The following is a 16,070-nucleotide window of genomic DNA, read 5'->3' as shown; positions in this document are numbered from 1 at the left end:
TACTATACTATGACTTTTTTGACTGATTTTGGACGACATACTATACTATGACTTTTTTGACTGATTTTGGACGACATACTATATACTATGACTTTTTTGTCAAAATTTGGACGACATACTATATACTATGAATGTTTTGGGTGATTTTAGACAGCATACTATACTATGTGAGGGTTCTTTAATTCACCATTGACATGGTCCTCATCCTGTCAGATGCACATCACAAAACAATTTTGGCAGCTTTCTGGGTTTATTAACAACTGGGATAAAAGTTTGTTCATGCGTTGGTCGACTGACTTAGAGTCTAATTTTCTCAATTTACTATTAAAGCTTGCTACTAAACTTCTCTTTAAATGTAATGATATGGAACCTTGTGTCAAACTCAGATGTATGATGAGACAAGTGAAAACCCTCCTGGCATTAACAGGTCATGTCAATATTATTTAAATTATTGTATTACCTGATCGTAGTACATTTATTTATCTTTTTCAAAATGTCCAATCTTTCTTACAATCTCCTTCTTCAAGGCATTGGACTCCTCATTAAACTTCCTTTCACCTGGGCCCACTTCTCCACGGCACAATTACAGAAGCCTGCAGCTGAAGGGGACATGGGACTTCCTGTTTTACGTCCTTACTACTGCGTTTGTGATGCCAGAAAGTGGGTTTCCTGGAATCATCCTCCAGCTGTTACATGTCAAAGACAGTGATCCCAGCTGGAGTCTTATGAAACAGATTCTCTTTCCCTGCAATGCTTTTTTCTGAGTCAAACCTGAAACAACTGAAGGATGAGCTTATCTTTGCCAATTCTTTTAGGACTCTTAGACAAATGAAGGGTGTGCAGAATCTCTCAGGGTTGTATGTCAGGCTTGATAGATTCTGCATTTACACACTAAGCAGAGAAACTGCTTATGGTTGAGGTTATGTATTTGATGAGAGGCTCTTCAAAATAAGATCTTATTATATCTTATTATTATTCTCATTATTATACAACAATAATGATTGATCAATAATAATAATAAATAACAACAACAATAATAATAAGATCAAAGTCAAATGTAATAAAGGCAAGTCTTTTAAAGTCCTATATATATACTATTATTTTTTTCTTTATCAGCTCAGCTGTGTGCGCACATGCTCAGTGAGGTTATTTTTGCGCTCGGAGGTCTTAAGAGCGCAGCGGCTGGAGGCAGACGGCAGAGAGAGAGAGAGAGAGAGCGAGAGAGAGACAGAGAGAGAGAGAGAGCGCTGGAGTGGACCATCAGCTGTGCGTCTCAGCCAGATGAACCACAGTCCCGGCTCTGCGCTGGGCAGCCAGAGCTTGGGCGCATGAATTTGCTGCTTACATTGCCTATACTCTTCTACTACTGCTCCACATATTTTTGTTTTTAACTTTTATTTTTAAAGACATTCACGTGTTTGACATAATTCACCATGGTGCTGGGCAAAGTGCGGGCCCTGGCAATCTACTTTGACTGTTTGAATGAGAACAATCTGCCCGTGTTCTCCGGTGGAGAGCTGGTGTCAGGGCGCGTGGTCGTGGAGGTGACCGGGGATGTGCGGGTGAGGAGTCTGGACATCACCGCGAGAGGAGTCGCTAAGGTCCGGTGGACAGAGTCGAGAAACGCCGGAGCCAACACGGCTTACACTCAGAATTACAACGAGGAGGTGGAATATTTACACCATTACGACACTTTGATAGGCGAGGAGCGAGGTAAGGACTCAGCCACTGATGTGGAAACAGCTGATCACGCAAACTTCTGTCTCTTTGTATGTGTGTGTGTGTGTGTGAGTGAAGAGAAAGTTTGAGAGCGCAGACATGTCACAGCGCAGCGCAGTGCAGCGCGGCAGCAGCGCGTCAACGCATCAGTGGTGCTGATGCAACAGCTGATGGGTGAGACCCGGTGCCCGAACCAGAACATGAAACCGAGCACTTTTACAAGCACGAAGTGAATAAGAGCTTCAGCGACAGAGCTGCTGTTTTTGTGACGCACGACTGTCGAGACCCAGAGAAACGAGAGGGGGGAAAACGCGCAGGCGAATGTGCGTGTTTTCAACATTTGTCACAAACATTCACATCAACTTATGCGGAACGAACATTTTTTCCCCCACTGATGACATCCTGAAGCAGACTGCACAGCTCAGGCAACTCCCTTTGTTCGAAGCGGTTCAAACCTGTTCAGAAACTGCCAGGGAGGGAGGAAGGGAGGGAGGACCACACTCTGTCTGTCTGTCTGTCTGTCTCTCTCGCTCTGTGTGTGTGTGTGTGTCAGCTGCTGGTTCAGAAGTACCTGCATCCCACTGTTCACACCACATGTCATATAGACTCTCATGAGTGAGATGGGGGAGAATGACTCCTGAAAGCAGGTTTCATTTAGCACCGTCCTGGTTTTTGACGTTCATTTATCTCATCCTCTCGCTCTCAATCAGCCGGTACTTGCAAAAGTCTCAATTATTGGTGTAGTGGGAACTGGGCTACAGTTGTGTACGTGTATGATGATGACCCTGATAGTTGCCGAGCACCTGAAGCTGTTTTCCGGAATGACATTTTATTATTAAAGAACATGCGAACATCAGTAGAATATTTAGTTTTTTTTACGATTAAAAACCTTCAGACTGGGACCAAACTCCAGTGAAACACCGTCTGATGAAGCCTGATGCAGGGATGTGATGTCACCATCATCAGTATGTGGGTCAGACTCCTCGTCCTCACCACACTCTCTAACCCTCACACTGAGTGTAAACAGCAGTGTCACAGACGGAGAGACACGTCTGGAGACATTTAAGACCTCATCGTGTCTTTGACTCTGTTATCTGCGTTCCAGCCTCGCTCCACACTGGCGTCCTGTTTTGTTTGTTTTCAGGGACATTTGTGTGTGTGTCAGGTGTCAAGGAGTTCAAGATGAAATGTGATGATGTGGAAAAGTGTTGTTGCTTCGCTCTCAGGAAAGAATTCCACAGCTTTTCCAAGTGTTTTCCAGTCGCCATGCAAACCTGTTCGAATGTCACTTGACTGTTTCCGGTCTGCTCCATGGATCCATGCAGACACACAGATCTGGCCCTGCTGCTGCGTGTGTTGGCTGATAAATAAGGGATTGCAGAGCTGCCATGTCAGACTAGTTAGAACCCGCATCGTCAGTGCATTTCTCAGCCACAGTGTGTCAAATTCAAACGTATGATGTTGCTGTTTTACTTTTGTGTTTTTTTATTTAATGCAACACATTGCCAAATTGTTTCTTACATGTCAACATCTGTAAAGGGGACGTCCAAACATGTGACCATGTGACATCCCTTCAATACACTATGTGCTTTTATGAAGAGGATGTTGATACCATGAAGATAAATCATGATTTTGTGTCTAAACGTGACCACATTCATAATCAAGGAAACGGTTATCATCAACCTTATTTCCTCAGGAACGTGTAAATATGCATTTTTATAAATGTACATTTTGACATTTTGATTCAGAAGCAACTGTAGCTCAGTGTCATAAATAACAATTATTATAAGGTAATCTTTCAGTTATTGTTTTTTTTTCCACTTAAGCTCAGGAAACAGCTCCAAAATGGACGACACAGAGGGACTTCTGTTTTTTTAATAATACATTTAATGAAGTATTCTCGTCAAAGAATAAAAGTCTACTGTTGACGGGGAAATCATGAGAATAAAAGGATCTGCGTGTGGAACGCCATCTTTTTCTATCTCCTTGTATTTCATTGAAGCGTTTGCGTGCGAGCTGTACCTGGAGTTCACTGATAGTGTGCAACACCACCCTTCCTCTCCCCCCTCCTCACCCCTCCACTCATGCCACACACCACATGGCGGATGGGTTGTGGGCAGGGGCTTGTCACAGCTGCACCAATCAGAGGTCGGCCTTTAATTCGTGTCACACTTCTCCTCCAATGGGAGTCTGAGTTGTAGTGAGTGTGTTGGGAGTTTCCAGCTGAAGGAAGCTGTTCAGTCTGGTTCATACCGGTCTACTCCTGCTTTGCTCTGTGCTGCCAGTGACTTGATGCAGGCGCATACTCTCTGTCTCACACACACACACACAAACACACACGCGCATGCACGCACACACGCGAGCTGTGACAGCTCTCATGCCGAAAACATACAAATAGCCACACACACACACACACACACACACACAGAGAGTGAGACAAACAGAAAAAAGCAGAGTGACTGGTGAGGTGGCAGGAAGCTAAAGTTGAGCAGAATTTCAAATAACAACATTGACAGAAGAAGTGCAGAAGGGGAACAGGGGTCATTTTCTTTCTCCCGCAGGGCACATTGCTCCCTACTGTCTGTAATTAGACCACACACACACACATGAAACATCTGCCACTTCAATCCATGTGTCATCTGGCACTGTTTCCAAAAACCTTTCATATGTGAACCCACGTTTGATGTCAACATGTCAGACTTTATGTGGCGACCCAAGTTCCAGTTGGAATCAGGACAATGTGTTTATGAAATCACATTTCAGACATTCTCTAACATTATCATTTCAAATACACACAAACAGTCATTCCCACCAAGCAATATGACTGAGACATGAATTTCATACATGTTTAATACATACCATAGATTTAGACTTCCTTTTATTGTCATTGCACAGAAAACACAGTAGTGAAACTGGCAACCGGAAAAACCAACAATACAGCATTGAATTGTGAGGTACTTACTGTAAACTATGATTCAAGAAAAAATAAATAAGTGTATATGTACAGTATATAAATATATATATAAGTAGTGCAAATATAAAATGTAGACTTAAAAACAGGGAAAAAAAACTGTAAGCAGTTTTTTAAAAATAACAGTTAAAATATTGCACAGATAGTGTTGGGGGGGGCCATAGGGGCCTGATGGCAGAGGAGTTGCACTGTTGCCTCTCAGCTAAAAGGTCAACGATTCAAGCACCACTTTGGCCGAGGGCTCGCGTGCACGTGGGTTTTCTCCTCATAGTCCAAAAACATGCAAATCGTAATGGAGCACAGGTGTGAACGGTTGTTTGCCCTGCTGTCCAGGGTGTAACTCCACTTTTACCCTGCATCAGCTCGGGTTGGCTCCAGGCCACCATGACCCTCATGTGGAAGACAATAACTGTGTGAAAACACACTGTATTTCCCAATTCTCCAATTCTTCCATCAGCCATCTGTGGGTCTGAACCAGTCTCTGATCAGGTTAAAGTTCAGCTCACCAGAACATGAGCAGCAAGCTGTGAAGTCTCTCCAAGACTCGGTCCAAACATGTGAGTCACATTTGATGCAGTAGCTAAAAACTAGTAGTTTTTAGCAAAGCACTTGAGGGTCACACTCCTGTAGTGTCTCGTGTCACTGAGGAACCAAACGCTGCTGCACTGACCTAATTATCACACTAAACTACCAGGAAAACAAAGACAATGGGTCAGCAGCACCACATGTCTCTCACAGCAGTGGAAAACACTCACAGTCTGTGGTCGTCATCTCCTGCCGGAGGCTTTGTCTGGATGTAGGTTCAGAGTTTATTTCAACAAAGACCAGTTTGACCGACTTCTTTCGGCTCAAGTATCAAACGATGCATTGAAAGCACTCACTGCAGATATTTTGACCTGTAAGGGCTGACAATATGGGTTCCAAACCAGGGTTGTCCATGTTTTCCATGGTAGCCCCCGACCGTGTCTGCAGGTCCCATATGGTTTCAGTAACATGGACCTCAAACCCAGGGTGAGGCCACCATGGAAACCACAGAGGAACCTGCCTGGAACCCATATTGTCAGCCCGATTAAAGCCCTTAGCGGTCCACATGTGCACGCTTGCACCACCTTATCGGTGAAGTTCTTTCAACTAACTTCTGAAGATGACAATGACCTGGACGACTGAGAACCTTTATAGACGAGTTGCAAGTGACAGATCAATGTGTGTGTGTGTTGGAATCATCTGCTGTGACTTTTGTCCTCTGCGTCCTCTCCTCAGAAAATCCTGTTTTTTGTCCAGACTCTGGTTTAGGCTCAAGTGTAAGTACAGGTGTAAATGGACACATGTCCTTTGTCTTTTCAGATGAAGACTGTCCAGAGGAAGGTCTGACTGTCCTGCATGCTGGCCTACACGAGTTTGCTTTCAGCTTCAACCTGCCTCAGATGTGAGTTGTTACCAAGGGCTCAAATGTCCAAATATGAAACTTTGTTTTTTTCTTATTTCGTCTCTTACGAATCATCTCACACACCGTATTATTTTCAACAAATAACACCATGGCCTTGAGTATGTGACAAAAGGCTTAGTCTAAAAACCAGTTTGTTCTTGAAATCTAAATCTCAATGCAAATATTTCACATATGAGACTTTTTTTAAATTGAAATTACTTACATAAGTCTTCTGAATACTTTCCCCTCCTCCATCAAAAACAAAGTCTACTTTAATTGCTGATCGCTGTCCTGGAGTTTGACTTTTACGGCATTCAGACATAAAAGATTTGGGAATCCACGCTTCCTAACATGGCGTCTTTCTCTGCGTCTCTCAGGGCATTGGCCACGTCCTTCGAAGGGAAGCATGGCAGTGTGAGGTACTGGGTTAAAGCTGAGCTGCACCGTCCATGGCTGCTCCCTGTCAAAGTGAAGAAAGAGTTCATTGTGTTTGAACACATCGACATCAACACACCTCTGCTGTTGGTAGGTACACCACTCACACTATGTCTAAATGTACCACTCTCGTGTCTGATCCCCCAGAATCCTCCCTGTTAGACCACACCCTGATGAATGAATGTAAAGTCAAAAAAGTGAGAACTATGCAGCTGCGTCGAATCAGAGCGTGATCTACCTACACTATTGAGAAGCACATACAATTCCCTACCATAGTTGACACAGGGCCAGACGAGGGTGCCGCCCATTTCCATTCATTTCCAATAGGGAAAAACTGAAAACAGCTACAATGTAATGTATACAATTAGAATTGTTGGAATTTTTCATGAGAAACAAACTATAAACAAAAACGATCTAAACAATCTTTTTCTAAAGTGACACCTTATTGATTTATTCTTACCTTGATCATCTCATCTATTGCTATTCTAGTCAAAAGCAAAGGGTGGATGATGTTGTTGTGTCAACAGGCCCCTCAGGCTGGAACAAAGGAAAAGACTCTGTGCTGCTGGTTCTGTGCTTCAGGCCCGATCTCCCTGAGTGCTAAGATTGCACGAAAGGGCTACACACCAGGTGAGTAAAAACCCTTAAAAACCTTCTCACTTCTCTAACGCTACTTCTTTGCTTTAGAGATTTCACTCATGTCACTTCTCCCTCAGTCTGACAGACTGATCTTTTATCTTCTCTCCAAGGCGAGTCTATTCAAATTTTTGCCGAGGTGGAGAACTGCTCGTCCAGGGTCGTGGTGCCAAAGGCTACCTTGTACCAGACCCAAACTTTCTTTGCCAAAGGCAAGGGCAAACAGATCCAGCAGCCGGTGTCCAACCTGCGAGGTGACGCCCTACCACAGGGGAAAAGCCAGAGCTGGGAGGGAAAGCTGCTGAAAATACCACCAGTGTCCCCCTCCATCCTCGACTGTCCCATCATCAGAGTGGAGTATGTCCTGGTGGTGAGTCGTGCATTTGATAACTGATGAGTTAGTGTCCACTGAGAGTGAAAACTCATTTAGCAACTAATTATAGATCAAAACATGCTGTTGGGCCACGAACGGTGTGCTATGGTGGCTTTTCTTTAGCATTTCAAGTCAACCAAAGAAATTATAAAAGCTGCAACAACAACAACAACAATTCCATAAGAAACCAAAGGCAGAAGTACAAAGGAGTATTAGGGCCAACAAAAAAAAAAAAAGAAGTCAGGCAAAAAAAAAGAAAAGTTAGAAAATATCAAAGTACTATAGTCGATGGCCAGGGCTGCCTCCACAGACGCGTCGATTAAGCGGTACTTCAGAATATATAATAATATATAATAATAATAATAAGGAAATTCTCTCTCTTTTGGCTCATAAACACAGTGTGGTGATAAGTATTAGGACGCTGATGGTTTGCTCAGGAAGATAAACCAACATTCAGCCGCATTCATACAAAATGAAATAGCTTTTGATTTTTTATAATTATTATAATCAGATACATTGCTAAACAAGCCCTCATGTAGACGATAAAACGGTAGAACGTGAGTGAGTGAGTGAGTGTAGCTGCTGTCATCGCACATCATCACCGCTAACATCATCATTTGAGTGGCTTTGATCTTTATGTGATAGACTATGACACTGTGTAGTTCAAACAAACGATGGATGACGTCAGTAACAAAAGTGATTCCGTTCGGATGAACAATGTAAACGAGACGCCAAACATGGACGAGATGAACGACATGAACGTCACGGCTAATACGAGCGAGATAAACAAAGCGAACGAAGCCGGCGCTAAGGAGAAAGGCGACGTGAACGCGATTCACGATGCGGACACAACGACCGGCGCGAATGAGATGAACGAAGGGAACGAGACTGACATGAAGGAGACAAATGATGTGAAGGAAAAAACCGACACTGAAGTGAACGATGAGAAGAATGACACGATTAAGAAGAATGATGTGAAGGAAACGACAGACACTGAGGAGACAACTGACAGGACAATCAACATAAATCACATGAAGCTCAAGATGCATGAAATGGACAAGAAGAACGACAGGAGGATTGACGTGAACAAGTACAAGAAGAACGATGAGATAAAGAACATTAGTAAGATAAGCGACATGATTCGTTTGAGCAGGGAAAAGGAAATTAGAGAATTCCTGAAAAGCAGAGGAGGAATCAGGACCTGGGAGGTCTCTGTGCAGACTTTGCCGGATGCAAGCGCCAACGAGAGGAAGGCTCTGGAACGAGATCTGAGGGACCGGACTGTTGAGCTTGATAAGGAGGTGCATGCTCACAATCAGCTCAAATCCAAGTTCGGCAAGATGGAGAGGAAGCTGCAGCATTTAGAGGGGAAGCTATTTAAACTTCAGAAAGAGCACGAAGAGCTGAAGGGAACGGTGGAGTCTGAGAGGCAATCATCAGTCGTTGACCTTAGTACGATAGCACAGCTACCACTGAAGGCCATGGAAAAACAGATTAAAGATATCAAAGAGCCTGCAATTGTTAGGAAGTTTGTGAACTTCTTCAAACATGGCCCGGGCTACAGTGAATTAAAGGAGGTAGAGGAGGAGGAAGAGGAGGAGGAGGAGGAGGAGGAGAACCCTCACATGACACCAGTAAAGAAAAAAAAGCCTTCCCTGTTCAAAAACCTCCTCAAATCCTTCACTCACGGCTCCACTCGTTTAGAGGAGGCGGAGAAGAAAGAGGTGGCGTCTGCGCGCTCGAGGGTCAGCGGTGAACGCCTCAACCAGTTGCCGGAGACGCCAGTGAAGAACATTTCCTTGCTGCTGAGGAACTTCTGTGACTACACTCACACGAAGGGTCCGGACAGAAAAGGAATCCTGAAGAAGGCAGCCGCGCAACAACATGACGGCCAACCTCCGTTGAACACCGCTGCCCTACAACCGACCAGCTGCGGCGGGATAGCGGCCATAACAGAGGAGGTACTGACGAGGTCCTTCACTCCTTCACTCATATCGTGGAATTCACCTGAGGAGAATGCGGTGGATGACAGGACAAAGTTGGTACCAGTGAAGAAGTCATTCAATCCCCCACTGGTGACTTGGTCTACACCTGATAAGGAAATACGGAGGAGACGACCGAGGTGAAGAGTTTTGGCAAACACGTAAAAAATAAACAGCACTTAGCATTTCCTACATGTCTGGATCATTAGTCTGAATTGGGGGAGGGGCTTAGGTTGTTTTCGACTTAACAATCTCCGCTAGACTGAGGACTCGGTTCAATTGAGGGTTGCAACATTCAGCCGGTCCGACTTTCACACTTTTGAATAACGTGTTCCCCTCCGCGCCTGCGGGCGGCACTGCATCAACAATGGATGGATGGCTCATCTGTGGGTTCATGCGGGACAACTAAACTCCTGTTTCCGACACATGTGCGCTTGTGCGTTGTAGTCCCGCTTCCTGTCAGCTGTGTCAACAGTGTGAGTGGGAGTGGGTATGATCTAATGTGCTGTACGTCTATGTGAGTGAATGAATGTGTGAATGGGTGAACGTGTCAAGCAGCTTTTGACTAGAAAAGTGCCCTATAAACACAGACCATTTAATTACCGTTTATTTGAGTCGGTCAGTGCTTAGTCCAGCTGTTTAGTGCTCTATCTGACGCACACACACACACACACACGCACACGCACACACACACACACACACACACACAGTCCCACATTTTTTGCAGTGTTACCATCAGATGTCACCAACTGTTACACACTTTAAACGTCTTTAAAATACTCATTTGTGATGTACAGGTAGAGCTGGTTACAATGTCCCTCTCTATCTGCCTGCAGGTGTATGTGGACATCCCTGGGGGATTGAACCTGTCTCTCTCTCTCCCGCTGGTGATCGGGACGATCCCACTCCACGCCAGCACCACCCGCACCTCAAGCATCAGCAGCAACTGCAGCACTTTGACGTGGCTCGGCCTGTCCGAGCCTCCCGAGGGTACGTAGGGCAAACGCGGGGCGCGTGCGTGTGCGTGTGGTCTTTTTGTTGGGTGTGCGACGTAAGAGGCCTCACGTTTGTTTGCTTCCCGCAGCTCCGCCGAGCTACAGCGATCTGGCAATATCAGAGTCGCACAGGCAGGATTGTCTGCAGGGCTGTGATAGATCTGAGGGGGAGGGAGAGGACCACAGAGCTCTGCTTACGTATATCAGAGAGTTCCGATATCTGCCCCCGCCAGTCTACTCTGAGGTACAGGACACACACAGACACCCAACATGTCGTAAACAACAGTGCAATTCAATAAAATGAGAGATCATGTAAAGGGAACTTCACACGGAGCTTATGAGACCTTCAAATGTCAGGAGACCTCTGCTATAGACAAAGAGTGTAAGTGTGTTATATATATATATATATACATATAACACACTTACACTATTACACAATTCAACAACATTACAAAATATGAAGTCACCACTGAGTGACGTCCACGGCTCCCACCATTACAGAAGATATCAGCAAAAACACCGCGACTCATGAAAACTTTCCACATAAAAACAACTTGAGGGCTGTGCCATTGTAAACATGAGTAACATGATCACATGTCAACACACAGACAGCTATAGATGAATAGAAGTCTTTCTCTTTGAGGAAACAGGAAGTGCTCAGAGCACAGACAGCATGTCGGTCTGTGCCACATCAAGTCAAATTGCTTTTGCGTGCAAATCTATCTCTTGGCAAGAAGTACCAGTTCTGATCCTGATCCTGATGTGGGTACCAGTAGATCCCCTCCTGTAACCTCAACCATAATCCCATAAACAGAGAGCGTCACATCTCTGTGGAGTTCTGGCTCCTGATTCTGATAAAGTGTTGTGGAATACTGGGATAACTCAGAATATACAGCATATTTGACTGACAGCAGCTTTAAGTTCATGTGAATACAGTCTGAATAAAGATGGAATTGTGTCTTGGTGTAAAAATATTAGCACTAGCTGGAGCAAGTGTGTGCTTGCTGCAGGCTTCTGTCATATTTATGTTGACAGATTACAGCGTTCACACGGCACGTCTGCACGCACATCTGCACGTCTGCACGCACGTCTGCACGCACGTCTGCACGTCTGCAACAAATTAAAGTTCATTTCACATGCGGAGTAATAATAGTTTGTAATTCTTCTTTCTAGTTCCGTCTCCCATGTTCTGGGATAGAATGTGGCAGATTGCAGGTCTGCAGATGCGCCTGTTTTTCAGTTTCTAGGAAAACTAGACAGAGAGAGATCTGTTAATAATGATATTGACTGCATCAAACTGACAAATCTCGCTGTAGTTTTAGTGTCTCGGCTAATTCTGAATACATGAAAAACCTAAACATTGTCTTTTAAACCACCTTTAGCAGCTAGACAGACTCTCTCCCAGTCTTAGTGAATAGAAATCATGTGACGTTAAGTCATAAAGTGAAGTCATAATCATATTTGTGGTGGGCGGAGTAGCAGCAGACATGCAGCCGGTGTGACCCGGGCTCAACTGGTGAATACAAGAGCTGTTAAAATGATCAAATCTACATTTCAAGCTGCGCGGCTTGTTTTTCAGCTCATAGCCACAGGCGTACTTATTACATATAGCATATTATTGAGCTGTTGTCACTCTGTAAACACGCTCTCTCTCCTCAGGTCGACCCGTACTCAAACCCCGTGGAAGCGTGTGGGGCCACAGATGTCAGGAGACCCGACACGTGTCCGTCCCGCTGAGGGGAGCTCTCAAACCCCGAACCAGACCAGGACCACACGGCCAGCTTCTCGCCAGATTATATATCACTATAGCTGAGGCGCGACCCTCCCTGATGCAAGACTGTCAGCTGAAAGAGTATCAGGTGACCACTGATGGACGGACCACGGGTAACAAGCCATGCTGGATCCTCTATATTCTGACGTCACTGTGTGGACTCAGAGGACGGACGCTTCCTCCTGCCTCACTATGAATTTTGCACATATCCATAACAAGTCTTTTTCTCTCAGTGGCTCTATTTTCTGCAGATTCCCCCGGGCCTTTATGCGTCAGTAGAATCTGCCCACAGATGCAAACAAAGGTTTACTCTCCTGTGTAAAATGACAGTTGGAGCTTCTCATCTGACCTGACGTCAGGTGGAAACTGTCTCTTTTTTGTGAACATAGCTAAACACATTAAAAGGGAAGAAGGGAAACAGGTAGTAACAAGACGATAACGCCGTTTCTGATCATTCTGTTCAGAAAATGGTCTCCGAATGTCCAGCCTTGAGCTCTTAAAGGGATAGTTCAGGTTGTTTAAAGTGTTCTGACACGTCCAGCCAGAGACCTGTTCTAACGCAGGTGAAATCTGATTTAACCACTTCAAAAAACCTGAACTATCACTATGTGATGTATGTGTGTGTATGTGTGTGTGTACTTGTATTGGTTATCTCTTTAGGACCTTTTTCTGTCCAAACATTGACCTTGTCAGGACCAGTAGTCCTCATGGAGACCAAAACCTGGTCCTAATGAGTCAGAACCTCCTTTCTGGGGAACTGGTTAAGTTTAGGGCTAATATTTGAATTGTAGTTAGGTTAAGGTTTAGACATTAACTGGTTAGGGTTAGGGTGTGTGCGTGTGTGTGTGTGTGTGTGTGTGTGGCAGGCAGGCGGTGTCTGTGTATGTGTTCAGGTCTGTCTGCATGTGTGTATGAGAGAGAGAGGAGTGTGTGTGTCTGTCTGCCTGTGTGTGTGTATGAGAGAGAGAAAGCAGGTGTGTGTCTGTCTGTCTGTGTTTTTGTGTGCGGTGTGTGTGTCTGTCTGTCTGTGTCTGCGCATGAGAGAGAGAGAGAGAGTGTGTTCTGTGTGTGTGTGGCATGAGAGAGAGAGAGAGTGTGTGTGTGTGTGTCTGTCTGTCTGTGTGTGTCTGTTCTGTGTGTGTGTAAGGAGAGAGAGAGAGAGTGTGTGTGTCTGTGTATGAGAGAGAGGAGAGAGAGTGTGTGTGTGTGTGACTGTCTGTGCTCAGGTGTGTCTGTGTGTGTGTATGAGAGAGAGAGAGAGTGTGTGTATGTGTGTGTGTGTCCAGGTGAAAATACACACAGGCCCCAAAGAAAAAGCACAAGTCCATGAACATACCACATGTTGCCTGTTGGTGTCTGCGCTGACCTGAAGCTTCTCTCGATGAACACTTTCCCACACGTGGACGTTACAGAAGCTTCGTGCTCACAAAACCAATGACAAAGTATACAAGACAAAATGTTTACAGATGAATATCGAATTGAGAATGTTGTTCAAACACCATTTCTTCCACCTAAAGTACCAAGTGCAATATATTTTTGTATTTTGTGATTCTATTTTGCACTAGATTTTCATATATTCTGTTGCTGTTTATTCCATTTCTGTGCATTATATATTATTGTCATGATCGTATTGCTGTCATGATCAACGTTTTATAAAAAATAAAAGGTATATTTTATAAAACAACGAGTGTTTCTATGCACAGCTGCTCTGCACTCGACACACGCCGCTCCTCCACAGAGAGGATTTCAGCTGATACAGCAGTTCCCTTTCCTGTTCTGTTTACACACAAACAAACGCTGACCTTTTCAGGACCAGTATTCCTCAAGGAGACCAAAACTTGGTCCTAATGAGGCAGAAACTCATTTCTGAAGAACTGGGAAGGAAGTTGAGGGCTAAGATTTGAATTGTGGTTAGAGTTAGAGTGCTGATACAGATGTGTGTGTTTGTTTGTTTTTTACAAATCCTGAAACAACATGACTGACAGAAAAGGAATGTACCAAAAAGTTACTTAGAAGTGATAGAGTGAGAGGTCACTCTCTGTAGACCTGATCATGGACTGTGACTGAGTGATGTTTTGCACATTAACTGCTTCACATGCTTTCATTTTTAAAAGACATGGAGCAGATGAACATCAGAGTCACTGTGGCAACACAATGGAATAGAATACAGTTCATTTGCCATTTGCACAGGTACATTATACACATGGGCGGAGTCATTTCCCACTTCTCAGGGGCGCGGCCAAGCGGTGTGGCCGACTCCTCAGTAAGGAAAGTCGCTATTGGCCGTTCTAAAAGTCACTAGAAGTGACAAAAGGCAAGGCAAAGAGTGAAGGAAAAACACACTAAACATGTTTATAACTACAAATCAACTTGTCACAATCAGAGTGTTATTGATGGCGACGCTAACCAATCAGAGCAAGTGTTTGCACCCCCACTCTTTTTAATAACCAAGAACAAACCATTAGAAGACGTGTGTAGGGAGGTTGTAATAACATGGTGTGTGTGTGTGTGTGTGTGAGTGAGGGGTCTGAATACTTGCTAAATGAGACCATCAGACATCAATAAAAGTGTCTCTGTACACAATTGGATAAGGACGTACGCAGAGCGACAGCAAACGCACTTGTTGGTGTTTTCTGTGAGCAATGACTATCTAGTAATTGCATCTAACGACTTTTGCATGGAGGAGCTCAAAATGGAAGCAACAGTGACTGTCACACTGGATGTATACAAACGCTGCTTTGTGATTGGTTCCCTTTTTTAGGAGATTCTGAAGTTGCGGCAGAGCAACTGGCAGACTCGACTGGAGTGTTTATGACTTTATTATATATCATTAACCTTGTTCTTTCTCCCCGTAGTTTGTCTTGCAGGCTGCAGGATCCAGATCCAGGTTTTTCTCTCCACTGATGCCTCGTGTTTGTTGATTGTGTGAACTGTTCTCTGCTCTCCATGATGTTGTCTTATAAAGACTTTGCGATAATGTATGGTGTGATTTGGCGCTTTACAAATAAAACTGAATTGAATGCGTGACGATGTCGTACAACCTGTAGGAGACTAATGAAGTCTGGATCCCGTGATATTCGCTTTGTTGGTGCTGCAATACGTAGACGATCCCTTCACATTCATTTCAAAGCCAAGAACATTCCGTCCGTGTCCAATGGACAAAACATAATTCAGTCACAGTCCATGTTCAGTCACCATTAAGTCATAGAGAACAAAAGCTGACCTCTCACTCTATTTCCTTTCTGTCAGATTTGTTTCTGGATTCGAAAAAGTCTTTGACTTGTAAATGTGTTTTGTAAAATGTGAATTATTTTGTCCTAAATGCAAATTTGTCTCTATTTAAAAGTGCAATATTGTCCCTAGTGTAACTTATATGTATCGTAACTATCATTACCACAGAAATGCAATCACACCTATTCATTCTCCTCTTTTTTTTCCATGCATATACAGTAACTTACTTATTTTTACATTTTTAAACTACACTTTCTAAGTGTCTAAAATTGTCTTTTTTATTATTGGTAATTATCTTTAATGTTCTTTGCACCAAAGGAGTTGCACTCTAATTTCATTGTATGTAATACAGTGACAATAAAGGCTATTCTAGTCTAAATAAAAGGAATAGTGCATGGTTTCTGACGAGGTTCCGAGCTCACTGACAACTCAACACCCGCCCTCCAGAGCATATACATCCAACATGGCGAACAAGCGCGTTTGTTGACACGTGTCTTCTCAGTATCATGTGTGCTTTTATAAGTTATTGAT

General features: G+C 44.0%; 1 protein-coding gene across 2 annotated transcripts; it reads left to right on the top strand.

Moving 5' to 3' along the window:
* Window positions 1–1,210: 1,210 nt before the first annotated feature.
* LOC122758469 (arrestin domain-containing protein 3-like) lies at window positions 1,211–12,301 on the top strand. Of its 2 annotated transcripts, XM_044012685.1 has the most exons (8): window positions 1,211–1,713; window positions 6,035–6,116; window positions 6,494–6,641; window positions 7,079–7,181; window positions 7,301–7,557; window positions 10,379–10,532; window positions 10,627–10,781; window positions 12,197–12,301. In XM_044012685.1, the coding sequence occupies exons 1-8, from the start codon at window positions 1,434–1,436 to the stop codon at window positions 12,272–12,274; spliced, it is 1,257 nt and encodes a 418-aa protein (XP_043868620.1). In that variant the 5' UTR covers window positions 1,211–1,433; the 3' UTR covers window positions 12,275–12,301. The 2 variants fall into 2 exon arrangements, with proteins under 2 accessions (XP_043868620.1, XP_043868621.1); XM_044012686.1 differs by lacking the exons at window positions 1,211–1,713; window positions 6,035–6,116 and having other exon boundaries at window positions 6,577–6,641; window positions 7,041–7,181.
* The last annotated feature ends 3,769 nt before the right edge of the window (window positions 12,302–16,070 follow it).

The sequence above is a fragment of the Solea senegalensis genome, linkage group LG21 (genome assembly GCF_019176455.1).
Source record: "Solea senegalensis isolate Sse05_10M linkage group LG21, IFAPA_SoseM_1, whole genome shotgun sequence".
NCBI classification, from domain to species: Eukaryota; Metazoa; Chordata; class Actinopteri; order Pleuronectiformes; family Soleidae; genus Solea; species Solea senegalensis.
This window is presented reverse-complemented; position numbering and strand designations above follow the sequence as displayed.